Source organism: Rhinatrema bivittatum, chromosome 4 (assembly GCF_901001135.1).
Source record: "Rhinatrema bivittatum chromosome 4, aRhiBiv1.1, whole genome shotgun sequence".
Taxonomy (NCBI): domain Eukaryota; kingdom Metazoa; phylum Chordata; class Amphibia; order Gymnophiona; family Rhinatrematidae; genus Rhinatrema; species Rhinatrema bivittatum.
In genome coordinates this window covers 114,104,926-114,132,664 of record NC_042618.1, presented here as the reverse complement: position 1 = coordinate 114,132,664, position 27,739 = coordinate 114,104,926, and the positions used below count along the sequence as shown (strand labels likewise).

At 41.4% G+C, this 27,739-nt stretch overlaps 1 protein-coding gene across 6 annotated transcripts in view; it reads left to right on the top strand.

Moving 5' to 3' along the window:
- The first annotated feature begins 360 nt into the window (after positions 1-360).
- The window catches only part of PSEN1 (presenilin 1), a 68,396-nt gene continuing 41,017 nt past the window's right edge, over positions 361-27,739 (top strand). The window contains exons 1-6 of one of the 6 annotated variants that reach the window (XM_029598709.1): positions 361-482; positions 3,080-3,189; positions 11,927-12,159; positions 22,132-22,273; positions 23,965-24,032; positions 25,229-25,449. In XM_029598709.1, the coding sequence (XP_029454569.1) occupies positions 3,136-3,189; positions 11,927-12,159; positions 22,132-22,273; positions 23,965-24,032; positions 25,229-25,449 (718 nt within the window). In that variant the 5' untranslated portion in view covers positions 361-482; positions 3,080-3,135. Of the gene's footprint in view, positions 483-523; positions 658-957; positions 979-3,079; positions 3,220-11,926; positions 12,160-22,131; positions 22,274-23,964; positions 24,033-25,228; positions 25,450-27,739 lie in introns of those variants that run through there. The other 5 variants (XM_029598706.1, XM_029598710.1, XM_029598707.1 and 2 more) reach the window with 5 other exon arrangements.

Below are 27,739 nucleotides of genomic sequence, written 5' to 3'. Positions count from 1 at the left end.
TGGAAGCCTTTTTTCCGACTGCAGCATATAAGATTCACTTTGAAGACACTTAACACTGTTCTTCAGTGAAATCTAGGAGGATGGGGCTAACTCGTTTTTCACCACTCTTTGCCTGTGGTCCTCTGAATGTCAATACACTTTAGGATATATATGTGTGTGTGTGTATACTTTTTTTTTTTACTTTTACTTACATAGAAAAAAAGAATGAAAAGGAAAGCTTCATCTTACGAGAAATCAGATTCACTAATCATTATGCTCTCTTCGTTTTATTTATTGATTTAGCTTTAGAATTCTCTAGGAGTTTCCTCTAGCTACGAGAAATCAACTATCAGCGGTCTCACCGTATTTACAGCTTTGCTTTGCTTTTTGGTCCATACAGCGTATCATACTTCACTCTGAACCTGTTGGTGATGTCACCGTATTGCTTGCGAGGGAGTTTCTTCCGGGTTTGGCACTGCAGGGGCAGGAGTGCTGCGGTTAAGGTATTTAAACTTGCCTGTGGCGTTGTTTGATTGCTCTTATGAAAATTTCTGCTGTAGGGACTGGGGGCTTGAAGTGTGATTAAATTTCTTTTGAGTTATCTGTGTGCTGCTTTCTTTCAGGAGTGCTTAGCTACTGTGATACACTCACACAGCGCTCAGCATCGGCTTTTGTTTGGTTGGTTGGGATGCCCCTTTTATTTAAATAATTATTTTGGCTTTGCACTGCCTGTTTTTGGGGTTTTTTTCCGGGTTCGTCCAATTTTGGAGGGTAGGGTAGTTGTAGATAAAGAAGAAGAGATTGGTGGCATAATGTAGTGCTGAAGGGAGGATAGGATGGGTAGAGGGGAAGAATTGGGGGTAAGAGGGTAGAATCTGTAGAGAAGGTTGAGATCATGAATGATTTTTCAGTATGGGAGGAGTGATCAGTGAAATACCCAGTGCTGCCTAGTTGCAGGACTAGAAAGATTTGTAAGACTGTACTGAAGATACATATATTGTAAGGTTTTTTGTTTGCGTTTTTTTTTTTTAAGAAGTAGAAGATATAAATAGCGTCGTGTATTCAAACAAACTGGTTCTTTGGAGAAGGTTATGAAGAGTCGCGGGCCTCTGTGCCAATGAGCTAGCTCACCTGGGAAGAGCAGGATGGTTTGTGTCTTCAATTGCCGGAGCAATGACCGATAATACCATATTAAATTACGGCAGATAAAGATCAAAGTAGCCCATCCAATTTGCTTAGGAAAGTGCTCAGGGTTATAACTGGCACTCAGTATAGGTCCCCCATATACAGAAAAGTTACCATGTCACCCCAGGTTTCATTCTATTCTCGTGCCGTTAGGGATCTTCTATTTTTCCTTTCCTTACTGTTAGTTTTATAACTTTGCACAGCATAAATGTATTTTAGAATTTAATTTAAGGTACTCTTCTATGAATTCTTTGTAGTGTCTGTTAGAGATTGTGAGGGACAGGTTTAATGGACCCTATGCTTCAGAAGATTGTTTTACCGCTTTATTACTGTAATTGCTTCAAAATTGTTGCAGTAATGACACTTTAAGTATGTAAACTTACATTATCATTTGATTTAGTTTTAAGATTATTTAGTACGCTTAGTATTACAGTTCTTCCCAGGTGTGAGACAAGAGGCTTGGGGCAGATAATTAGATCTAAATTAGAGCAAATGGGTGCAGGGTATGTACCTAACAGGTTTTTGAAGCCATAGAAACATGTTGAGTGCCAGGGAAGATTCTATAAGTAACTGAGAGTGGGTTCTTAAATCAGGAGGAACCTGGGACTGTGGGGGGTCCCACTAGCAGTAACCAGCATTTAGATGCAGGATTTCTGTTATCTAAGTGTATTGTAAACAATGTTTGCCTTCAGAAAAAGTAAAAAATGTTTGTCATTAACATAATTCAGTCTCCTGTTGCTATCAATTAAGGACAATTTTTAAAATGTCTGCACTTGGACAAAGTCCCTGGGTACACTTTACCTGCAGACTTTGCACTGATTTTCAAAGTGAGGGTATACTCAAATGTTCACTTTGAAACTTGTTGTGGGTGCAACATATTAAGGATCTTCATGCCTGCTTTTTCTGCGGGTATTTTTTGAATGGAAAGTTCTTGCAAAGATTTGAACATGCAATCTACACACACTTTACTCCACCAACCAAACACATTCAGGGCCTGTCATCCTTTAGTTTTGGCAGCAAGAATGTCAAGAGTGGAACATAAGACAGAGCTCAAGGGTGGCAAAAATAGATGTAAATTTTTGAGAAATTTTGAAGTAATAGGAAAAACTATTTGAGTTTTGTTTTTTTAAATAAAAATAGAAATTTTGGGGAAAATTGAAATGTACACATTACTTATTTTTGTATAATATTTAAGCGTTACTGTTTTCAAGACAAAATAAGCTATGTGCAGATCAGCACAAGATCTCTTTTAATATAAAAATAGGCATTTATACTTTAAAATTTCATGTCATTTATTTCAAATATCTCCAGTGCTGGTGACCTACAAGCTAGTCCAGATGTACTGAGTTAGTCCAATAAAAAGTAATCTCCTTTATTTCTGTGTATTCAAGAGCACTAACATGGCAACCACAATTCTTTGTTCAGGATTGGAACTGTAATTATCTAATATTTATCTTGCATCTTTATTTTACAAAGGCAAGCATATTCAGAGATTAATAGGCAGGGAATGATATTTTTAAATCATTCTAAGTATTTCAAAAGATGTGTTTTTAAATTTTTCCAAAGTTTCCAATTTTTCCACTTCTGGCCTTGGGGGGAAAAAATAGAAACTTTTTTTTTTTCCAGGCCTTTGCATCTCTAGGCAAGAATGAGGTTGAGGAATTTGTTGGAGGGACAGGGACGAATATGTTTAAGAATAGGTTAGAGTTGGTGTATCTTGAGGGTTTTGAGTGTACAAAAACAAGGACAGAGGAAAAAAATTTGATTTTTGAGATTGGACCATTCCTGAATTTAAGGATTCTATGCTTAGGAGTTCTCTCTGTCCAGGTCAAAGTGATAAGGGAGTGTTTGTACTCAAATGTCTTATAACTTTTTTATTTTCCTTTGGTGTATGTTATTTCTTTTCCCGTGCCAGCAAAATCTCACCAATTGTAAGGGAGGACAGATCGTATTTCCGAACAGATTGTCCCAATGACGGAATTAACAGCATCTTTACCTCACTACCAGCAAGGACAGCTGACAGAGGTATTCCCTGATAACCACTCACCTAACTCAGTAAGTGCTGAGCAGTGAAGATCAGAACTACTAACAACCCTGGTCAGATATTTTATTTTCAGAAAGGATGGATAGGTTGTGCACTGCATATAAAAAGAGCAAAAGTGAGCTTACAACATGCTGTTTTATATATCAGTACACAGAACGTGCTTTTGGATTTGCAAATCTGTGAGGTATTGGTTCTTTGAAATAATGAAATGGTTTTTTTTTTCCAGGCTGAACAATTACAATCTTTTATAGAGGCCCGTAGACCACTTACCTCCTCCTCTGCACCTCCAATACTTTAGTGCTGTTAGTTTAAGCCAGCAGTAATATACTATGTGTTTGCCAATTCTTGACTTAGTTCTTCTTTAGCATGCTCCCCTTGCTTTTCTCTTCCCCCAACTTTAGTTTTCTTTTTCTTTTTCAGTTTTGAAATGGATATTTTCATTTTTCCTTTTTTTTTTTTTTTTCAGATTTCTATTTGTCAACTATCCAAGTATTTCTGGTACAAGCAATTCACTTTGTAAATGTAAAAATCTTATAAATAAATAATTAAGAAAACAAAAACAAAGAAATAATGAAATGGGAGGCTCTGTGTTCCTACATCAATTCTACAAGTAATCAGCCATACTTACAAAAAAATAAATAAAATAATTTGTTATAAATACATTTCTGATAACCATACATCAAAAATTAACTACTCCATGGGCCCATTCACATCTTAGATACAAAAATCTATACGTCATAATACTGACTCACCTAATTACTTTGAACAGTATCAGTTGTATTCCAACAGAGTATTTGATTGTTCCTTCTCGCTCCCTTTGGTCTCAGTTGTATCAGAACTGGCCTCTGTTGGGTTATGGTCCATAAGCCTTTATTTACAACTCACCAGGAGTTTCCCCGATATATATTTGGCCAACAAAGCAACAGCCCTTGGCCAGGGCCATCTTTTTTTAAGAGAAAAAAGAGCTTCTTGGATGATGATTTGAAAAGATCTGTATTCAGGGAGTTTGATGGGCTAAGTTTGATACTTAGCTGGAGAAACTCCGGATTTGAAAATCCTGCCAGTTTGACTGCACCTGAAATAGTTGAATGATTTTTTAGCTGGTTGAAAACTTACCTGGCAATGCCAGGGGCATTCAGGGCAGAGTGGTGGTATCCAGCTAACAGGGTCATTTATCAAAGTGCATTATGACATTAATGCCCGCAATATCGCCGTGTATGTTGGATAAATTTTGCATGCGTTAGCATGAATGCAAATTTATTCAAAGGGGTGGGATTAATGAAAATGAGGGACAGTAACGCACACTATTGCACGCTTTTAATGCCAGAAATAACTACACCTTTTTTGCAGGCATTAAGCTGTGCGATATGCTTGAAACGGCTGTAGCGCAATTTGTGATAAATATTGCAAATTCCTTTTTGGGCATGGGAGAGAATGGAGTAGCGAGAGAGAGCCTCTGGGGTGGCACACAAAGTAGTCAACTATTTATATCACTATAGGAGGGCCAGCTAGTAACTCGAGGTGAGGTTTTGGCAGTGGTGTAGGGTTTTGGGACCAGTTTTACATGCAGAGTGAGATATACGAACAGCACAGTACACCTCAGTGAAGATTTGACGTCATTTGCGGTGAGGAAAGTCAGGCTCTCGTCCCCTAGCTTGATGGACTCTCTACCAGGGTACTATCAAGCTAGGACAAGAGAACTCTGAAGTAATCTCTTCTTAGTCTGACTTCCCTTACTCCAAATGACGTCAAATCTTCACTGAGGTGTACTGTGCTGTTTGGACGTCTCACTGCATGTAAAACTGTCCCCAGAACCCTACACCACCGCCAAAACCTCACCTCGAGTTACTAGCTGGCCCTCCTGCTGGGTATGTGCCTATGCCTCTGAATAGCCTGGTTAATTTAGCCAGATAAGGTTATCCTGCTAACTTTGCCAGCCTCCCCCCCCCAGTTTTTTGTCTAGTGGAGTACAATGAGGAGACATGCCATGTTGTTTAATGTGAGATGAACCATCCCTAAACAGAACCCAGTCAAACCTGAGATATAAAAATCAGAAAGCAATACATTTAGGGAAAGCAGTATTTCTTTTCTCTTTTCTTGCTTGGGGGCTTGGATTACATAGAAATGATCCAAAAAAAAGTGTAATAAAATGAACAAAAGTCCTATATCAAGCATAGATTTTACCTTCATTGTGATTTTTCTAGGCTTATTTTTTTTTTTACACGATCTAAAATGCAAATAAGGAAAAGTCACTTGTCTGGTATTTATTCTCATAATTTTGTGTTATTATTTAACTAATCTTTACAGCCCCCAGGTAAGTAACCTTCAACATGATAGCCTTTCGCCAAGGGTGCCTTGTGTTTTTTTTTTTTTTTTTTTTAAGGCAGAATTGAATCTGGACATTATTTTATTTCCTATGTGTGTCTTGCTAAGTTGCATGAAAACATAACATAATAAAGCTGCTTAGATGACTGAAACTTGTTCAGCCTGAAGCAGTATGGAAATCAAACCCTTGTCCTTCAGTTATGCTAGAAGTGAGAGAGATCTAAAATTTACCTCATTCCACTTGTGGACAGTCCTTCCCAAGTGCAGCACATCCCAGTACTTTCTTCAGCATTCCTTGTGGGGTTCGTCCCCGTCCCCCCCCCCACACACACACACACACTGTTCCCTCAGATGCAAAAATATTTGGGAACTAAGGATTATTTAAAAAAAAAATAAATTCCTTGTCTGTTTGTGGTTATATACTTTGACTACTAAAGCAGTCTGCCCAGAACAATCTAATTTATTAGCTACCCAGATATATAATATAACAGTGTGTAATCTTGCTGCTAAGTCAAGTCTCTGGCCAGCAAAGCTTTTAACCTTTTATAACTGTGAAAGTGTAGAGCTAATAGCAAGCAGGCCCAGTACAGTCAAATGTAGGTAAGGAAGTGTCTTATCGCTGGGTTCAAGAATTATGCACTAGTTTGCTATTAACGAAGTCTTATGCTGTTTGGAGATATGTGTTCCAAGGATCATGCTCTCCGCTGTTAGCCCATGAGAATACAGGATGTAGACAGCACCTGTCTGGAAAATCACAAGAGCTTGGTGGGGCTTGACTTTTACTTTTGCCTAAAGAACGGGGTATGGCCGAGGACAGTGAGGAATCTGTCCCTTTGCTTTTGCTGCAGTCTGGCTGTGTCCCCACCTGGGTAAGGTTAAATCCTGCTGGTGAGGGTTTCTGTATCTAGAGGGGAATGAAATGTTTCTCACATTCTAAAGATCTGTCGCAAAAGTTGTTATGGAAAACTTTCAGAATAAGAAGTCAAACTTTGATGCTCTGAGAGTATTGTTTTTGGTTTGCTGAAACTATTTAAAACATCTTATGATGTTACAGATTATGGAACAAAAGTAGTAAAGGGTTTCTCTCATTTTGTGTCTGAGGAAAGTGCATAGTACAGCTGGATCAAAATAAATTGTATTTGTTCTTCAGGTTTAGGCACTAATACACAGATCTGGTTTACACTTAAGCAGATTTATTTTGTAATTTGCTTAGATGCTTTAGCAAGATTAATTTCAATCCAAGTAATCCCATGTGTTTATGGGTTTTCAACCTCTTTGGTGATTTCCTACAAAATTGTAAGTGCTTTTGTAATCTATTAATGAAATCAAAATAGTAACATTTTTTCCTGAATTCTGTGACTTGGATTTGCAATCTCCTATAAAGTTCAAATTATTTTATGTAATTGGTGTAATATTTGTAGCAATATGATTCATTAATACAAGCCAACAGGAAATATATATATATTTTTTTTACATTTTAAGAAACTTCAAATATTATTTACATAGTCAGATATCAATAAAACCTAAGAATTAACAAATTGTTCTCTAGATATCTGATTCCCATTGCCTCTCCTGTTTTACACATTTAACCACTAGAACAGTTCCAAATATGTCAAAATTCAAACTTCACCAGATGTTGGACTCTGGCTATGAGAAGTATTAGACTAAACTTTATAAGTACCTATAATTTTGTGAACTTTAAATTATTTCAAATTTGTCCTTGGTGCCTTACATTTCTACTGTTACCTGCTTTATAAGAAGCTGTAGACTAAACTAAGTTATATCACTCTAAAAAGATCTGCACCAACTGTTTTCCAATGCCTTAGAATAATGCTTGGAGCCAACAAACTGTCTTTTTGTGTTTGAAGGATTGTAACCTTCTTTCCTCCCTCCATAGTAACATAGTGGTGATGGCAGAAAAGGGCCAAATGGCCCATCCAGTCTTCCCAGTAAGTTTAAGGTAGTAATTGTCACTCTGTGCAGGTTACTTCCATATTTCTCTTAAATTTAGTAACTTTTTTTTTACTGGGTGATGAGTTTTCTGGAAAATTCATAGTGTTGCTTGATGTGCTTTGCTTATGGACTTGGCCGTCGAAGTAGCCTGTGCTTTTTTCCCTTATGTTTGTGTTTTGATATCCCAGACCATAGAAGTTGGGGCCCTCTGAAACCAATTCTTCTTTTTCCCCCTGCCATCTGAGCGGGGATCATTTGTTAAGGGTTGAAACTGCTGCACCAACAAGTTACCCTCTGCATGCTATCCATTTCCATCCTCTAGTCCTGCCATCTAAGCAGGGAACAATGCTCAGTTGCATTGAAAGCATTAACGCTTATTGGTTAAGGATAGTAATCCCGTGCCTTCTGCTAAGAGTAGTAACTGCCACACCAGCAAGTTACCCCGCTGCATGCTTTTCTCGTTTCCATCCTCTAGTGTTTAGAGATCCACAGTGATTATCCCATGCCCCTTTTGAATTCTTTGACTGTTTTTTTCATCTTCACCTTCTCCGGAGAAAGGGCATTCCAGGCATCCACCACCCATTCCATGAAGAAATATTTCCTGACATTGGCTTTGTCGTCCCCCCTCACCAAGGGCCTGTACAAGGGCATTATCACCTCCTCGTTCTTACTGGTTATTCCTCTCTTAGTCACAGATCTGAAAAATATTTTCTGTGTTGAAAAATATTTTGTCTGTGTTACCCTAAATTGCTGCAGATGTATTGTACTATCAAAAAGTGTCCTACATATAAAGCAAGACACTGGAGCACTATACCACCTTTGGTTGATAAAGTATTTAAAAATTAAGCAATATAAATTTCTGAAAATAATCTACCTTGCCAGTTTTGTGTTTCATGGATCTTGAGCACTTGAAAAATTTAGCCAGGAGAGGGAAATGAGACATTTGTGCTAAATAAGTGCCTTATATCATCAAGAGAACCTGTTGCTCAGGCCCATGGTAGACATCTACATTTTAGAGCCAGTGTGGCAAATTCAGAATCTGAGATCTCTGTTGTAAAAGCAGAAAGAGCGGAACCCCTGTAAACTTGTGTGGCTTGCTTGCAAGAATCCAAGTGCAAAACTGGAATCTCCCCTCCCAACTCACCTAGCCCAGCCATCCCAGCAACTATCCTCAGCCAAGAGCCAATTGGCAGGACTCCTTCCGGATTCCTGTAATCTTGGGTTTACATCCAACTACTAGGTGTCGGCATTGCAGGCTGACTGGGGATTCCTTACTCCCAAGAGCTGTAAACACTGCCCCTGCAGCATCTTTAGCACTCGCCGACCACAGGGAGCAGAAGAATTGGACCCAGGCCAACCCTTTCATTATAATTTTAATTTAGTTTTTAGAAAAGTAGCACAATTGCTGTGGTACTCCATTTGGATATGAGGAAATAAAGATCAGTAAAGAAGCTGTAGGTGATGCCGCCTTCTTGAATGAATCTTAATTCGAGTCAGAGGAAAGCTAGCCAGAAGTGGATCACCTACAACTTTTTTTTTTTTTTTTTTTAACCCTTATTGCTATGCATTTAAAGCTTATCCCCATGTACTCTCATACTGAGTTTGAACAGTACACTTCTAGCAATATTTTAAATACTGCTTAGGACTTCTGAATACACGCAACAGTAAACTTTAGGACAGGCAAAACCAGTTTTGTTTATCTAGGTTGTAAGAGCAGGCTGTACACACATAAAGAACAGATTGCTTATGCTGAATATTGGTTACTTATAATGCTGAGACTTTGCCACCAGCTGGTGTGTTTGAGGGAGAAGGGTGGGGGGCATCTGTGGGGATGCACATAAAATTACTTTATCCTGACTGAATTTCTCCCTTGCTGGATTTTCTATTTTAAATTGTGTTGACACTTCTCTATAACAGAGAAGTTTCTTTATTTCTGTGTTTAAGCAAATGTTTGGCAGCTATCTGGGATTTGCATGCTTGTTATCTCTGTGGTTGTGATTGGCTGAAGGTTGGGTGTTCTGAATGTATAAGATCCCTGAGGTGCCATTTACGCCTGCATTTTCTGTTGTGGCCCATCCTTAATCCCTTTTATATAATGCACATTTTGTAAAAGAAATATGATCCACAGGCGTAAGATGGGAGAAAATCCTCTCGGTACTGATGAGGTCACTGAGCTAGTGAAAGTGCTGAGAACTTTACAAACACATTTTAAACTACAGTGTACTCAAAGTGATTGAAACAAGAATTGTTTGGTGAAAAATCTAGCAATAAGGGACATCAATCCCTTTTTATTGGACTAACTTCAGACATCTGTGTGTGGCTTTTGAAGGCCATGCTTCCTTTGTCAAGTCAGCAGACTAACATGGCAACCACAATACACTGTACAAAATTTAGTAAGAGCATGATAGCAGATAAAGAATAATTGGCCCATCCAGTCTCCCTAGTTCTTACAGTTCATTGCCAAAGATATATCTGTGCTGCCAGCTGTAGAAGCTTGACCACTTGTATAAGAGAAAAATAAAATAGATAGAACTCATGAAAACAAATGGCATGGTAATGTGGCGCTTCTGGTTGCTTGATTTTTATTTTTAAGTTTTCAGCTTGTTGCTATCTCTGCTTAGTCCATCGTAAAGTAAGTTATAAACTGGGGCTGGCTCAGTGGCAGTGCACATGCAGGAGAATTTCACTTGCTTTCCGAATCTAGCTTCTGCTCATTTGGCTGCCTAGGGATGCCTTGGAGCAGCATCCCCAGTCCCCTGGGGATAGGAAGTCCCAAACATCGCACACTAGCATGTCGGCACCTAGTAGCCTGACTCGGGGTGCATGCCTACTGGCTTTAGAAGAAGCTGTGGTGACACTGGGCCCTGGCCAAGGACTTACATTGCAATAGCTAGGCTAGGTTGGAATGGGTAGAGGGTTAAAAAAATATGGAAAAATTACCAGCTAATTCCAGATAAAGGCTTATCGTGCTGTATTCCAGTAGAACTGGAAGCCAAGACGAGTAGGCAAAAACTGTTAGATCCGCTTGACACCCCCCCCCCCAAAAGAATCCAAGAATCAATTGCACAAATTCAGAAGAGTTATGTAGTTGACTTATGTTGAAAGAAGACCAGAGGTCCAGAGAACCCTACTCTGATTGTCCAGCAACATCAACATGGTAATCCATGCGATTTTATATATAGCTAATTTTATGGCAGTGAAAACTTTTGCCTGAGCGATACAATGGCCTCCATACATTCTGTCTGGATTGTTATTAAAGTACTACTGCAAAAAAATTATAAGCACATAATCTGACCCTATTTACAATTTCTTCCCAATTCCCCATCCTCGGACAGTCCAAACAAGGGTCTGATGGACCCACTCTCATTTAACTTTCCTGTATAATTGGTTTATTACTTCCCCTAAAGTTCTGGGTTTGTCCACATTGCAATTATATCATTCATTATTACTGTCAGACTTTTTCAAGCTTTAAATTTACAAAAGTTAAATTTAATGTCCTTATTTTTCATTGTATGAAGTGATGGAAGACTGTTTCTGTACATTTGTGTTCTACCGGTTGCAGCTCTTGGTGAAAAGTACAGTTCTAATTGGAAGGAAAAAGAACTCTTAGCAAGATACAGTACTCCTCCATTTCAGAAGAGTTCCCTTAAGTACTTTGCAGGGGCTTTTTACTGCTGGGGTAATAAATCAGGTAAACTGTAATTTTTTGAAAGAAAGAGGTGAAATCTAGGTATGGCCAAACTAACAATTTGTATTTTAGCTATCATTGCAAATGAGAATTTAAATGACACAATACTGATGATCAGAAACTAAATGCAGAAACATTCTTTGTTATCAACATTTTAACAACTTTTTTTTTTGCCTGAGATCAACCCCAGTTAGAGAGGCAGTGTCACACTCTGGAATAGGAAGATGGTGTTGACCTGTATGAAGATCCTCAGGCTGACTTGTGCAATTTTGGTGAATAACTATGGAGGTCTTCTGATCACCAGTAATGTATGCTTATAGTCCTCCACCTGTTATCAGCATCATAGGTAAAAGTAGAAATGTTTCTATTAATGGGAGATAGTCAAATTAGGTTTTACGAGGGCTTTTTTGGATTAGGAAATATTTTGGTTTGGTATCAGAAAAAAAGTATTTTCGACATCATTATGCTGTTGCATTTCACCTGTGGGCGCACAGGACAGTGTGGTTTTTTTTTTTTCTATGATCATATAAAATGATTCCATATGTATCTGATCAGTACATCTTCTGCACATGCACTTTTTCTCATCTACTTAAGTAAATATTTGAGTATACCATGTATTATACAAGAATCCCTAGTGAGCAAGCAGTAAACAACATAGAATAACATGTTCCCTGTCATCACAGCATGCAGAAGAAATAGCCGATGAAAAGAGAGAAGCAAGTTTCTTTTGTGGATTTGTTTTGTTTTTCCAGAGTGAAAGTAGTGAGCGAAGGCGCAATGAGAGCTCTGAGCCAGAGAGCAATGGGCAGCCGCAGGGCCACGGACAGCAGGTGGTTGAACAGGATGAGGAAGAAGATGAAGAGCTGACTCTAAAATACGGAGCCAAGCATGTCATCATGCTCTTTGTACCTGTCACTCTCTGCATGGTGGTGGTTGTGGCTACTATCAAGTCGGTCAGCTTTTACACACGCAAAGATGGGCAGCTGTATGTATGACTTTGCTATTCCCTTTAGGTTGCTGGATTGGGATATCATGCAAGCCACACACAAGCACAAATTGTGGTAAACACACAAATCCTAGTTTTGAAAATGGTTGTCAGATCTGAAAAATGTTCTTCTTGACATACAGAGTTCTTAGTTGGAGCAAAATATATTTTTAGGCCCACACAGCTGACATAAGTGATGTGAACCAAAGATAATCCAGACTAATTGTAATCTGACATTAGAAGTATGGGTATTATGACAATATGACAAAGCACTTTATAACTAATGGGGTGAATCTTCAAACATTTCCATGTGTAAAATTAGCATATGCATGTGTAAGTAGCTTGTACTCTCATACACGCTGTTTTAGAAACATCAAAAGTGTGCACGTATATTCGGTCCCTCGCACGCATTTATGCACAAAAAAAAGACAGCCGAGGACATTCCGGGCTGGCCCAAGAAGTACACACGCAAGTTGCTATTTTATGAGAGACTTACCTGTGTACGTTTGGCAAGTTATTTGCCTAATTTTACACCTAATTTTGCACAGTTGATATCAGACTCGTTTATTGTTTACTATTAGTTGGATAGGAGGTTTGGGTAAACTGGGTGGAGTGCAGAGTGAAGAACTAGGTCTCAATGACCTGGAGAAGGACTTGGGTGACCTAGTTGAGGTCTCAGCAAACTGATTTCAATTATGCATGCATGTTTGAAAATATACCGACTTCTGTGCATAAACAGGCTTTTACTCGAGCAAGTCAATTTTATTTTGTTCTTAAAATGTACACGTGCATGTTTTTAAAATAGGGAAAGAATGTGCTTTCAATACATTGCAGATATTTGTGCATAAGGAAACATATGCATGTTTGTTACGGGGTAGAAGTGTGTATTTTATAATCTGCGCCTATCTGATATACACAGGTTATTAAATACTGTAATAAATCTCCGTGCGGCCATATGTGTGCATATATGGGGCTGCGCAGAGTTGTTTGAAATTTACTCTCAATATTTCTAATATCCAGATAGTCATAGCAGAGGCCCCATGGGAATTAAGACACTTGAGGAAATCAGAATATCTGTAAACATTTACAAAGTCAAACAATACAAACATTTTTATGTAAAGATCCTAGAAGATTGGATAGTTGCAGGTAAAGGTTCTCTTTTTTTTTTTTTTTTTTTTTAAAGTAGATTGGTAGATAGGTGGATTATGAATTTAAAAAAAAAAAAAAAGTTGATGCATGTTGCTAGAAATAATATTATATAAACCTTCCCAGAGAAAGTACTTCCTCCCTTTCACTCTCTCGAATTGGGCCTAGGATTACAATGCCAGACTTACTAGACACAATTTTGGCACTTCTCATTTAAATCCCAACTAAACTTTTAAAATTTGAGCCCTAAATGCACAGACTTGCCCAGAACAATTTCTGAGCACATGCAGGATTTTATGTGAAACCCACTGTGGGGTCGATTTTTTTCAAAAACGTATGCGCCGATTTTATAACATGCTCATGATTTTCAAATTATGCACGGCAATGGATTGGCTTTTTTTTTTTTTTTTTCCAGTCTGCTCCTTAATTGGAGCGAACTGGGAGGGAACTTCCCTACCCCCCTAACCCCTAAGTAGCTACCCCCAATTTTTTTATTTCACTACTTACTGCTCCTCTGGAGCATAAGTATTTTCCACATGACGGCCGGCTGCCGGCGTGTGCTTCCCCGGGACAGCAGCTAATGGCTGCTGACCCGGCCCGCCCTTTTTTCAGGGCCCGGAACTTCTGCACGTAACAGGGGTTATGTGCATTGCTGGGCTTGTTTTAAATTGCGCACAAGGCCCAGCCACGTGCATAACCCATTTTTTCGTGCGCAGCCCTTTGAAAAGTTACTTGTATAAGTGCATCCTACAGTTGCGCAAAAGCTGGACTGACAGACTGAAGCCAAGATGTACACCTTTTGATTGTTTTATAGGGTTTTTTTTTTTTTTTTTTTTAAGAATAAAAAGTCCAAATGTTGTTTTTCCCCCATTTAAAAAAAATTTATGCTGTTTTTATAATTATCCTCACATGCATTATTCTCCACTAAGAAATCTGTTTTTCTGATGAGGCCTGATTGTTTATTTATTTAAAACACTTATATTCCACCTGAGTCAATTCTGTTTATTTACATATTCTTCTATTCTGCTACTTCATAAATCCAGAAACTTGCAGTACATCCTGGACAATTTATATTGAGCAGCCAATAGGTGGCATGCTTGCAAAGATTTTATTGCATACTTCAAAATGTAACCTACAGTTAAGAACATAAGTTAACATAGTAACAGAGTTTTCCTAGCTTGTAGCCAGATGGACTCAGGACAATGGGTTATGCTCCCCTGCCAGCAGGTGGCGATGGAGTCAGATTTCAAAGCTGACATCACCCTGCATACATTCCTGTAGTGACCTCAGTCCTCCAGTATTCTCAGTCTCCAGCAGATGGTGGACGTATCTCTCCCTATGGGGATTGTTGTACCTTTTGGAAGGAGAAATTCTACTTTCTAAATTGAAGGAAAATTGAGCCCCACTCTTCTGCGGTGATACCTAAAGGGCCCCCCCCCCCCCAGTTGAGAATTCCTGAGACTTTTCCGAGATCCCTCAGATGTGTGCCTTGGTCCGGTAGCTGGTTCTTGGCGTAGACTTTGCTGCTTAAGCAGCTGAAAGGCAGTGGTTGCAGGAAGCCAAGTGCAGCAGCGACAGCCAAAGCCCTCTCCCCCTGCAGCCAGAGTCAGTCTCTGTACTAAGCCCACAAGCGCTGAGCCCAGATAAGCTTAAAAAAGAAAAAAGATGCTTTTCCTCCTGATTCAGAGATTTTTGGAGGAGTTTCGCAAGACTTCCTCTGTTCTCCTTGCTTGGTGTACTGTACCGACGTTGCTCCTGATCGCATTGGAGTAAGGGGAAGTGGGCTTCTGAGTGGGTTAGGACCCACTTTAGGGTTGGCACACTGCGTGGTGGGCCATGGTGGCGCCATCTTGCGCATGCCGCATTGCCCTCCATAGAACATCGCTATGCATGGTATATTGGCGCTGCGTACGTACATATGCTCACAACTTACTAGGCACAGAACACATGAAAAGCCTGGAGCATGGGGCTGTGTGTGTGCCTAGCTGTGTCCTGCCTAGGTTCTTGAATTCTGTGTGCATACATTTTTAAGTGTGAGCCAATAGGACGCACAGTTACCGCCGCAAATGGCACTGCCAACCAAGAAAACTAAGTGCTTTGCTCTCTGCAACGCTTGCCATTAGTCTGTCAGTCTGACCTGGACTCCAACTTATGCGAGGAAGCCCAAGGGGAATTGATCTCCTTGGACTTTGCGAAGCCAGGTTCCTCTCTTTCAGAATGATGGGTTGGCCACTGCCTTAACTGGAAGTACACTGGACCTAAGTATCCCCTTGACAGGTTCATCCATGGGAGAGGGAAATTCAGCTGGTTCCACCCCAGTACCACCTGGATTAGGCATGGACCCGGCGCAATCTACTGCCTCTCTTGCCCCAGTCCAGATGGAACCTCAGCCGGTGGCCCCTCCCTCTCCCATTCCTATTGGCAGGCCCCGAGGTATGCCTCGCCTTACCAAGGGTATCCCTGGCAGGGACCCAGATGGCACAGACAAAGAGGAGGATACAGATTCCTTGGAAGATGGGAAAATTCCCCCTGGGTTAGAACCGTATCTGACCATGTTATGGTTTTTCCATAGAGACGAATAGCCGGCCCTGGTTTACCAGACCCTGAAGATGCTAGGAGTCCCTGGGGTGGACTCTGATGGAACCAAAGAAGAATCCCATTCTGATTTCCCTGCAGAAGTCCTCCTGCTACTTTCCAGTGATGGATGCCAACCAGGAGTTGACTGATCTGGATGGAATGCCCCAGAAGCAAGTTTTAAAGGGGGCTGAGTGTTGGAAGCTCTATGCCCTCTGGACCCAGCGGTAGGGGAACATTTGTGTTTTCCTAAAGTGGATGCACTGGTCTGTGCCGTCTCTAAGTGAACAACTATCCCAGTGGAAAGAGGAGCAGCCTTAAAAGATGTAAATAGTAGACGGTTTGAATCTATCCTTAAAATAATCCTTTGATGCTATAGCAATGACCTTACAGATTGCTTCTTGTTGCACTCTGGTGGCTTGTTCATGTCTAATCCTCTCTCAGGAGATTGATGACTCCGGGGTGAATTCCAGAGTGGTTATGGAACCTGCTGCCGCCTTTTTAGGAGATGCAGGCTCTGATTTAGTCCATACTTCAGCCAGTGGAGTGGCCTCGGTGGTGGCGGCCAGACAGCTATGGCTGCGAAACTGGTCAGCTGACGCAACCTCCAAAGCTAATCTTACAAAGATGCCCTTTAAAGGATCACTCCTATTCGGGAGTGAGTTGGAAAAGCTGGCCAGGAAATGGGTCGAGTCTCCAATTCCCCAGTTACCATAAGATAAGAAGCAGCCACAGCGCCCCCTCGCCTATGAGGGGTCATTCCAGGGGTTTCCAACACTTTCACCTCTACAGAAATTCTACATTTCAGAGGTCTTGACCTTTGGGAGGTCCCAGTCCTTTCGTACCTGACAGCCCAGGAGAGGGACAGGTTCGGGTTCAATCTCATGCCGAAACCCATAATGAAATTTTACCGACCCACCTTCGGGACGAGGAGATAGGGGGTGGCCTATTTCTTTTACCAATAGTGGGTCAAGATTACTTCAGACAAATGGGTACTGGAAGTCATTCGAGAAGGATATGCACTGGAATTCCACAGCACTCCTTGGGATGTTTTCATGATGTCCCCTTGCCACTCCCAGCTCAAGAAGCAGGCAGTGGAGATTACACTTCTAAGATTCCTCAGGATGAGGGCGGTAGTCCCAGTACCTATGCCCCAGGAAAATAAGGGGCGTTATTCCATTTACTTTGTCGTCCCCAAGAAGGAAGGTTCCTTTCACCCCATCCTGGACCTCAAGAGCATCAACCATCACTTGCAAGTAACTCATTTTCACATGGAAACCTTACACTGTGTAATAATGGCTGTTCAACCGGGAGGGTTCCTAACCTCCCTGGCTCTATCCAAGGCCTCCCTGCATATTCCAATCCGGCAGGAACACAGTTTCCTACGCTTTGCGGTGCTGGGTTGTCATTATCAGTTTTGGGTGTTACCCTTTGGCTTAGCCACCGCCCCCAGAACCTTCTTCATGGTGGTCATGGCAGCAGCATTGAGAAAAGAAGGGATCCTGGTGCACCCATACTTGGACAATTTGGCTGATCTAAGCCAAGTCCGTGAAAGAGAGCCTCCTAGTAACCAACAGGGTGATCTTTGTTACAGGAACTCAGCTGGGTAGTAAACCTCACCAAAAGCAGCCTTGAGCTTTCCCAGTCCTTGGAGTATATTTGAGTCCAGTTCGACACCAGGCGGGGCAAAGTCTTTCTTCCACCCACATGGATACAGAAGTTGATATACCAGATGCGTCACCAGGTGAACACGGTAACACCTGATGGTGTGGAGCTATCTCAGAGTACTCTGGTTGATGGTGGCAACCCTGAAAGTAGTGCCTTGGGCAAGGGCACACATGTCCTCTTCAGTGCTCTTTGCTATCACGAAACCCATAGTCTCAAGACTATTCAGTTTGTCTTCACCTTCCGATGGGAGTCTGCTGTCGCTTCCAGTGATGGTTACAGTAAGCTCATCTGAACAGGGGTGTGTCCCTGTCGTCCTCGGACTGGCTGGTTCTCACGACAGATGTGAGCCTCCGGGGCTGGGTTGCTGACTGCCGAGGGATGGTGGACAGAAGAAGAGGTCCTATGGAATATCAACTGCCTGGAGAACCGGGCAATCATATTGGCATGTTTACAGTTCAGCCACAGACTACAGGTCCAGGCGATCCACATGATTTCAGACAATGATAGCCTACATCAACTACCAGGGAGGGAACCAAGAGCCAACAAGTGTCACAGGAAATAGAACTCCTGATGGAGTGGGCAAAAGTACATCTAGAGATGATCGCAGACTTTCTAAGCAGAGAGAGTCTGGATCCAGGAGAGTAGGGATTGTTGGCTAAAGCATTTTCAACTGATAGATTGTTGGGGCTTCCCATCGGTTGACCTGCTGGCCCTATCCCGCAATGCGAAGGTTCCTCGATTTTTCAGTTGCAGAAGAGATCAGTGGTCCCTGGGAATAGATGCTGTCTTCTGGCCGGGAATTGCTATACGCCTTCCCTCCATGGCTCCTGCTGGGCAGGGTCAATCGCAGAATCGAACGCCACAGGAAACTAATCCTGCTGGTAGCTCCGGATTGGCCCAGGCATACGTGATATGCGGACATGTGGAAACTCCTGGTGGTTAATCCCCTGCACCTCCCACCACTCAGGGACCTGTTCAGCAGGGATCGGTCCTTTATGAGGATCTGACTCTATTCTGTCTTAGTCTAGCCCTTGAGAGGGCTCGCCTGATATTCTGCGGCGGTAATTGTCACGTTACTCCACGCTCAGAAGTTCTTCACGTCCCTAGCATAAGTGTTGATCTAGAGGGTATTTTAGGCCTGGTGCGAGGAACATGGTGTTAACCCTCGGGCGATCAAAGTCCCACTTAATTCTGGAACTTTTGCAGGATGGTTTGAATAAAGGTTTGGCCCTTAACTCCTTGAAGGTGCAAGTAGTGGCTCTCTCCTGTTTTAAGGGTAAGTTGAATGGGGGCCTCCTTTTTTGGCCCACCCTGACGTGGCCCGTTTTCTGAAGGGAGTGAAGCACCTTCAACCTCCCTTACACTCACCGGTCCCCTTGTGGAATCTCAATTTAGTACTGGAATTCATGGCAGGTACTTCATTTTGGCTGCTGCATAGTCTTTCCTTGCACTTATTGACCTTGAAGACTGTATTCCTGGTGGATATATGCTTGGCACGTCATATCTCAGAACTACAGGCGTTGTGCCAGGAGCCATTCCTCTGAATAACTCCAGGGGATTTACAGCTTCGTACTGTTCCATTCCTTCTTGCCCAAAGTAGTCTTGGAGTTTCATTTGAATCAGTCTGTTTCATTGCCGTCCCTAGATAAACTCAATGATGTGGAGGAATATAGTCTCTTCCATCATTTGGATGTCAAGAGACTTTGTGTGTTATCTGGAAGTCTCAGAACTGGTCCAAAAGACAGACTCTTTGTTTGTTCTTCATGGTGGAAGGAAACAGGGTGAACCAGCTTCACAAGCTACCATAGCTCACTGGATTAAGGAGGTGATCGCGGGAACCTATGTGGAGGCTTGAAAGCCATTACCTTCTCAGATGAGAGCCCATTCCACTGGGCTCAAGCAGTCTCATGTGTGGAAGTTAGACTGCTGTCTCCCGTTGATATCTGCCGAGTGGCAATGTGGTCCTCCTTGCACACCTTCTCCAGGTTTTATCGCCTGGACATGCAGGCCCGAGAGGTTGCAGCCTTGCACAGGCGGTGTTGACTGGACCGCGGGCAGCCTCCTGCCCCAATCGGGAGTGGCTTTTGTACATCCCTTTGGTCCTGAGTCCATCTGGTTGCATGCTAGGAAATGGAGAAATTACTTAGCTGATAATTTCGATTTCCTTAGTGTAGACAGACGGACTCAGCATCCCGCCCTTGGCTGCCCAAGAACTGTGCCAAGGATTCGCCCATGGGGTGAAGAATCCAAGAGATTATGGGTAGGCCTTCTTCCAGTTCCTAGATCAGGGCTCCTATATTCTTGCTGGGGGTTCAGTGTTTGACTGGTTGAGTACAGTTACAGTTATCCGTTTTTAATCAAGTTTTTTCACTAGTATGTCCACAGTGGCTTTTGAAGAGAATACTGGAGGTCTGAGGTCACTACAGAGATGTATGTAGGATGACGCCCATGGTAGTAACTGCCACTCTGTACAGGTTACCCCCAAGTGTCTGCTAAGGGCAGTAACTATTACTCCGTGCATTTTACCCCCATGTCTGTTAAGGGTAGTAAATGCCACTCCGTCCAGGGTACTCTCATGCCTTATGTCAAGGATATTAATACTTACAAGCAAAACCAAGCAACTGTCAAACCCATAACAAAATTACTGCCACATTTTTACATAATGAGCACCTGCCTGATAATTCAGATAATGCTGCTTGAATGTTCTTTGCTTGTGGACTTGGCCGTAGAAGCTTTATCCCCAATGGCAGCATATCAGTACCCCAGACCTTAAAAGTTGGCGCCCAGTGTTGGCTGTCATCAGAATCCAATACCCTTTTTTTTTCCCCCACCCTGCCATCAAAATTGCTTACTGGGTCAGACCATGGGGTATATCAAGCCCAGTATCCTCTTTCCAACAGTGACCAATCCAGGATACAAGTACCCAAACATTAAATAGATCCCATGCTACTAATGCCGTTAATAAGCAGTGGCTATTCCCTAAGTCAGCTTGAATAATAGCAGCTTATGGACTTCTCATCCAGAAACTTGTCTAAACTTTTTAAATCCCAATAAGCTAACTGCCTTAACCACATCCTCTGGTGACAAATTCCAGAGCTTAATTGTGTTGAGTGAAAAGGATTTTCATCAGTTATCTCTAATGCATTATCTGTAAAGAACTCTGCTACTGTGAGAGGTTTTAGTACATGAAGAAGCATTACAGAACTTTATTACCAATCAAACAGAGTAGTGACTGGCTTGTGGAAAAATAATTATTTATGTAGCACCAACAGTGGTCAAGATCCTTGGTCAGGATAAATCACATGGTGGTTGTATCCCTGCTTTCAAGAGAGAATTTTCCTGTTCCAGATTTCCATCTCAGTACTTACCAGCCTCCATTGTGCTGTGGCACTTTGCTCCTTCACTTGCAACTACCCAAGGGTTTTGTTTCCTGTATTTTTATATCTCCCTCCCAATTTAGTCCAGCCATCGCAACGACAGACCTCGGCCAAGAGTCACACATCCTGTTCCCTTCATTACTCTGTTAACTTGGACCCTAAGTCTGGTCTCTTACTGTGACCATCTAGCAATGGTTGAGACTCTCTCACTTCAGGAGCTGTGAACACTGTTTCCACATCTTCAGTTGGCATGAGTAGCAAAGGCCTGCTCGGGAATCAAACCTATGACTCCTGCTTGTCAGTGTACAGCCTGGTGAGAAGTCCTGTGAACCTGCAGTATTAAGTTTCTCAGGATCATAGCATGAAATGCCTTACCAAGAGAATAGTAGAAGGAGAAGCTGTAGTGCCTCCTAAATTTGTAGTGAAAATAAAGGGTATGATGACATTTCTGTTTTTTGGGAGGTTATTTTTAAAAGCAAACAAGGAAACTGAAAACTAGAGCTCCCTTGACATCTGGGTTTGCATAGCTTTTGTCAGTGACTAGTCACAGGCTGAGTCACAAGTTGGCTGCTGTTTTTAGAGGCTCTAACTAGCCTCTAACCAGTCATCAGGAGAGCGTGAGGAGGGCTATGGCCTAGCATTTTCTTAGTTTCATTGGTTCCTTTTGTGTAGTTCCTTTTGTGACTGGGGATATAACTTCCTCTCTTTTCCTCTGCTCTTTACTTATCGGTATTGGAACCAGAAGTGTTTGGGATGCTGCAGCATCTCTTAAGGGTGGAGGCTTCCATTATATATGGGGGCAAAAATAATTTCTGCACTATAAAAATTATTCCAACTTCCTTGCCCCTGCTTATCTGAGCTTATACATTTGGTTGGATACAACACTGTGGGAAAAGACACATCCCTTCCAATTGCACCTACCATTCCTGGCCTCTGTTCTATAAAATTCCTGAGCCATATAATTGGCCAGAGATCTGGAGATATTCAGCTTATGGCAGTTTTTTTTTTTCCTCTCATGCAGCAAAAGTGACATTCCAGCTCACTCAGCAGATATTCACCTCTTTATCTAGCGTTTTACTTCTGTATGTCATAACATTTTTTGCTCCTCTCTGAATTTCTCAAATTTAAAGGCCCCTAAATAAAACCTATGTGGCACTTGACTGACTTTAATCCTGGACTTTCCCATTTTTGGAATTTCTCTTTCTAGGATCTATACACCATTCACTGAAGACACTGATACCGTGGGACAGAGAGCCCTCAATTCCATCTTAAATGCTGCCATCATGATCAGCGTTATCATAGTGATGACCATCCTGCTGGTTGTGCTGTACAAGTATAGGTGTTATAAGGTGAGCAGTGGAAGGGTTGCACTTCCAGTGTGTTCGCATTCTTTCACCTCAATCCGTACCCTGCTGTGTCAAAATAGCTTACCTAATGGTTTCAATTATAGATGTGTTGGAAATTACAAAGTATTTGCATGCTGCTCAAACTAAAAAGTAATGTTTTGGGTATGGTATAATTTTTGTCACAAAGGAATCACCTTGTACTGAACCAGTTCTTGAAGAATGGAAATATATTTTTTTCCATTTAAACACAACTTTCTTGCTGAGAGATGACTTGTATTCTAGTACACTGTTGTGCCAATCAAGAGTCACTCCGCTACTTTTAAAAACATGCCCAAATCTGGCAGACAGCAGTCATGTTGTGGGGCTTTTTTGAAGGATGAGATGCTAATATCCCCAAGCAACTCCCAGAGGCTTCCTATCCAGCCCCTAGAAAGCAAGACATTTTGGTTTGTTAGGTGGGTGGGAAATGATAGGGAAAATTTCAATAGAAATGCATAAGTGAATGTGATGTGTTTTAACATTATGGCATAGTCCCTTTATATCCATTGGTATTGTTGCAGTAACATCTGTTGGCATTTTTTTTTTTTTTATTATTACTATTGCTGTTGCCAACATTTAATCTAAACAAAATCGTTTTTTCCTGTGGAGAGAATTTCCTTGGCTTTTAAATTTTCCTCCCATTTAATTCAGGTTGCAGCAGGCAACTCTGACTCTGTAGCAATAGATAAATTATCATAGGTGCGGAGCAACATGAGAATGTCTTAATCAAAAAGCATAGAAACATGTAGTTACAGGTTCTTTTTTTTCATCTGAGATATTTTGGTTAACTCCTGAAGTGTTTAATAGGAAGTGGAGAATGTTGTGTAAAAGTTCAATTAAAGTGATAGGTTACTAAACAAACGTGAAACAAAGCCAGCAGTGAAGAGTGTAATTTAAAAAAAACCAAACTATTTTAATGGTGGCTCAGTGACAGTGCTGTGTGCTGCCATGTGGGAGATTTGGCTTTGATTCCCAGGCCAAGACTCTCTATACTCAGGCTGCCCAGAGCTGAGGATGCAGCAAAAGCAGTGTTCACTGCCCCTGTGGGGAGAGAGACCCAGCCATTGCACAGTAGCAATCCATAGTAGCCAGACTCGGGGTGTTGCATACCAGCTTCCCATAGGAGTTGTGCAGTCTGTGGCTCCTGGCCAAGCACTGTTGCAGTGGCTGGAAAGCATGGTAGATGGCTTCCTGGGAGAGGTGGTAGAGACCAAAATAGTGACAGAATTCAAAAAAGCATGCGATAAGCACAGAAGATTCCTGGTTATGAAGTGAGAGGCAAGCCATAGATCAAGTGGGGTCACTGTTACTGCAGCAGGAATGGAGTTGGGCAGATCAGATTGACCTTGAGGTCCTTATCTACCGTGATGCTCTGTTTCTGTATTATCTCACACTGGATCTCTTTGACCCAGTGTGAGTTAATAGCTAATATAAACTGTGATGTCACAAATGGAATCGCACAGTGTGTGGAATAATCAATTCCAATCCACGTGAGGTCATTGTGTCTTAATTTAGTTGCTTCCTGCAGTTCAGGAGACCTACAAGGGAGCAGATTAAAAGTATTGCAGGAAAGGATTTTGCAATGTGGATAGAAGTACTAAAGATCTAGCTCTGCCAGGTGAATGTGAGTGGATAATTGTTTCTCTCTTTTGCAGGTGATCCATGGCTGGCTGATTATTTCCTCTCTTCTTCTGCTTTTCTTTTTTTCATTCATCTACTTGGGGTAAGTTAGCAGAGATCTGCCATTACTGTACTATATCCGTTGCAACTATGTTCTCTGTCCACACATAGCCCTTATAATGCCTTCAGGTGTTTCAGTGTATGTTTTTAAAGTCTAGTATAATGAATGACTAAATTGTTAACTCTTGAATAATAACTATACAGACCAAAGAACAGAGTGAAGGGGAAAGAGAGGACTTTTTTAAGGTTTTGATTAAGCTTATTCTACTCATTCGGGTGTTGTGGCAAGTACACATTTTTGCCACCTTTGTCCCACTAAATGTTTTTGCAGTGTATTTAAAAATGTAGAGCTTAGCCCAGTGACTTAGTAACAGTGCCATGCAAAGAGAGAGCTTTGATTCCCGGGTCATTTGGGCTGAAGATGCTCTGGGGGAAGGGAGTCTTGGCTATCACTCAGTAGTGACACCTACTGGCCAGATTTAGGGTTGACAGGTATCCGATTTTGGCTACTAGGTGAATGTGGCTCAAGGACTATCCTTGCAATGGTTGGGCTAGATGAGAGGGCTATAAAACAGGGTGAAAAAAAAACCTCATGGTTAGTTATGAATGAAAGCTCATGATGCTGTAGCCAAATAGTGGCTGAATCTGATTTGAGATGGAAGCCCAAAGTGGAAGCAGAAAACAGCTGGGCCAAAAAATAATTTAAAAAAGATTTAAAGAAAAGTTCTATTTCTATTCATTTGAAAATAACTGCAGCATTGAAAGTCTTATGTAAACTGAAGCCAGGCCCCTGTGAGCCAGTGACACCGCAAGCAGAACAGCACTGTTGATCCTGAGCTGTTGGGTGGAATCAGATGCTGCTTTTATGGTATTGCCTGGTAGTCTGTGTAAGGGGAGGCACTGGAAGTCATTTTCCAGAGAGCAGCATTGAGCTTTTTTAGTTGTATCTTGGAGGAGCAGTAATGGAAGGTGAAAATCACCCAAGAATGTACCTGGAGTTCTGAGGGTGCCTCTTCCTCCAACCTTATCTAGGCATCAAATGTTGAAGCTTCTGACCAAGGAGGTTCCTGGGAAACACTGATATTCAGAAAGGTGTCCAACTGAGATAAGTAAGAGACGATGGAAAAAATGCATTGCAGAGAGCACAAAAAAAATACAAAATAATTGTTTTATGAGAAGTGGGTGCACATCTGTTAATCTCTGCAGTTCTCTAACACACATACCCTTTTTGCCCCTCAGTGAAGTGTTCAAAACATATAATGTTGCCATGGACTACATCACCCTGGCCCTGATAATCTGGAACTTTGGTGTGGTGGGGATGATCTGTATTCACTGGAAAGGCCCTCTCCGGTTGCAGCAGGCGTATCTCATCATGATCAGTGCCCTGATGGCATTGGTCTTCATTAAGTACCTGCCCGAGTGGACTGCCTGGCTCATTCTGGCTGTAATTTCAGTATACGGTAAGATCACAGAGTAGGGTATATTACTACATATATGTGTGGCCACAAGCCTGAATGTACTCCTGAGCTAGCTAGTCATAATGCTCACTAAAGAATAAAAAAAACCAAAACAGTGTAATTGGTTGTTTAGCCAGTCTACCCATTGGGGCATAGAACAATACATCATTCCTTATTTCACATTTCATATGGTTTGGTCTGAAAATGTCTCATGTGAGATAAGACATGGCTTGTCTAAAGTATTGTACTAGATTGTTGGCACTAACCAGAGTCTTGAAAGATGCAGTAAAAAAAAAAAAAAGTTAACGCCCCTTTAAAATAGTGGCTGACTACCTTTTTAAAACTGGCTGCATGATGATATTCCTTACATTTGTTAAAACTATTGGTTTTAAAAATGTTCCCTGTACGTACCCGGATCAGTCCAGACTCCTGGGTTATGCCCCCCCTCTAGCAGATGGAGACAGAAGTTTACAAACAAAACTCCGCCTGAAATGTGAGCATCAGTTGAAACACTGGCTGCACAATAGTGTTTTTAAGACAGCTAACCACCCCTTTTAATATACAGTATAAAGGGGCATTTCAGCATGATATGATCCCCATTTTTCAATGGTTTGTCCTGTCTAGAGATTTTCTGAGATCCCATCCCACTGTCTTCTCAAATGTTTTCAGCTGTACATCCAGGACCTTCTCTTTCCCTTGTTTTCCTTTTTGAATCTGACTCTTCCATAGCTTCTGAAGTGCAATCTGTATCAGCTCCAGGGTCTAGAAATAGTAGTAGGTTATATTTTTCTGTTTGGGAACTGTTAATTCTCAAGAGAACACAGCTACAGCTTCTCTTAACAAAAAACTACGTTATGCAACAAAAAGAACCACTTGAATGGGTTTGTCTGGGTTGCTGCTGCTCTGTTTGGTCTTGTAACTTGTTATAAACCATAGAATGTTACCTTGTTGTAACATGCAGATTGCTTGGATCCCCTTAAGGTGGCAAGGCTGATAATCATGTTTTCTCAGACTTCTGCCAGACTATTTTGGCCTTTGTTTTTGGAATGTGTGTTAAGGTAAAAAAAAAAAAAAATTACACTATTTGGTTTAAAATTTAATTATTTGGACCATTTCTAGAGAGCACTGTACTTTCTCTTTCAGGATTAAAGTAATGCAAAAGGTGAGCACCAACCAGCAGTGCATTTATACAAAGTTTAAGGAAGGGCAGAATATAGGATTCCATTGTCCAGCTGATTCTGGGTCCACCAAAAAGTAATTGTCCAGTCTGTGCATTACAAAGTATTCTATGCTTAATCCCATTTCCTCAATTGGAAAAGTAAATTGTTTTGGTTGGTGGTCAGTTCTTGCATGATGTTGAATGCAAACATCCATCACATACTCTTCTGTTTGTTTTCTACTATCTCCAAAGAGTATTCACAAACTACATATACAACTTTTCTGGCCATGATGTTTCTCAGCAAACACATAGCACTATTCTTTTTGGAATACATTCATTTCTCCTCTTCTGCATCTAAAGAAGAAATCTTGAAAATATATTTTATTTGTATTATGCAAACACCATTCTGATGTGTTGTTTTTCAGTACTACTTTGGAAGGAAGAGTGCCCCTACCGGGACCCTGGCACATCTTCCTGCAGCCCTCTGTGTTCTTGGTGGCCTCTCATTCAAGTACTGACCTGGCCTGGCCCTGCTTAGTTTCTGAGATCTCACCAGATTAGAGCCAAGGGAAACCAGCAGTCATTAAGGCTTTAGTTTATATGCAGCTTTGCACTTTGGTGTAATTTGATGTCACCCGAAATCTAGAATAACCAAGCATTGAATCCTCCAGAATTTATCACATTTAATTCTTTTTTACCTTTCCAGCCAATGTGTTCTAAGAGTGTTTTCAGTATAGGGTGCATAAAGTTGCAGACATTTTTATTCAATATTGTAAACAATTTTCTTTCTCCAGAATATATTTCCCTGAAACTCCCTAAGACTCATCCATCACAGTGCGTTGAGGGTCAGGCTGTAGAAAAGATTCAGAAGTAGGCAGTGAGACTTTTGCCTAGTTCTTGTGCAAGACTAAAGCTACGGAGAGTTAATAAGAACATAAGAAAATGCCATACTGGGTCAGACCAAGGGTCCATCAAGCCCAGCATTCTGTTTCCAACAGTGGCCAATCCAGGCCATAAGAACCTGGCAAGTACCCAAAAACTAAGTCTATTCCATGTAACCATTGCTAATGGCAGTGGCTATTCTCTAAGTGAACTTAATAGCAGGTAATGGACTTCTCCTCCAAGAACTTATCC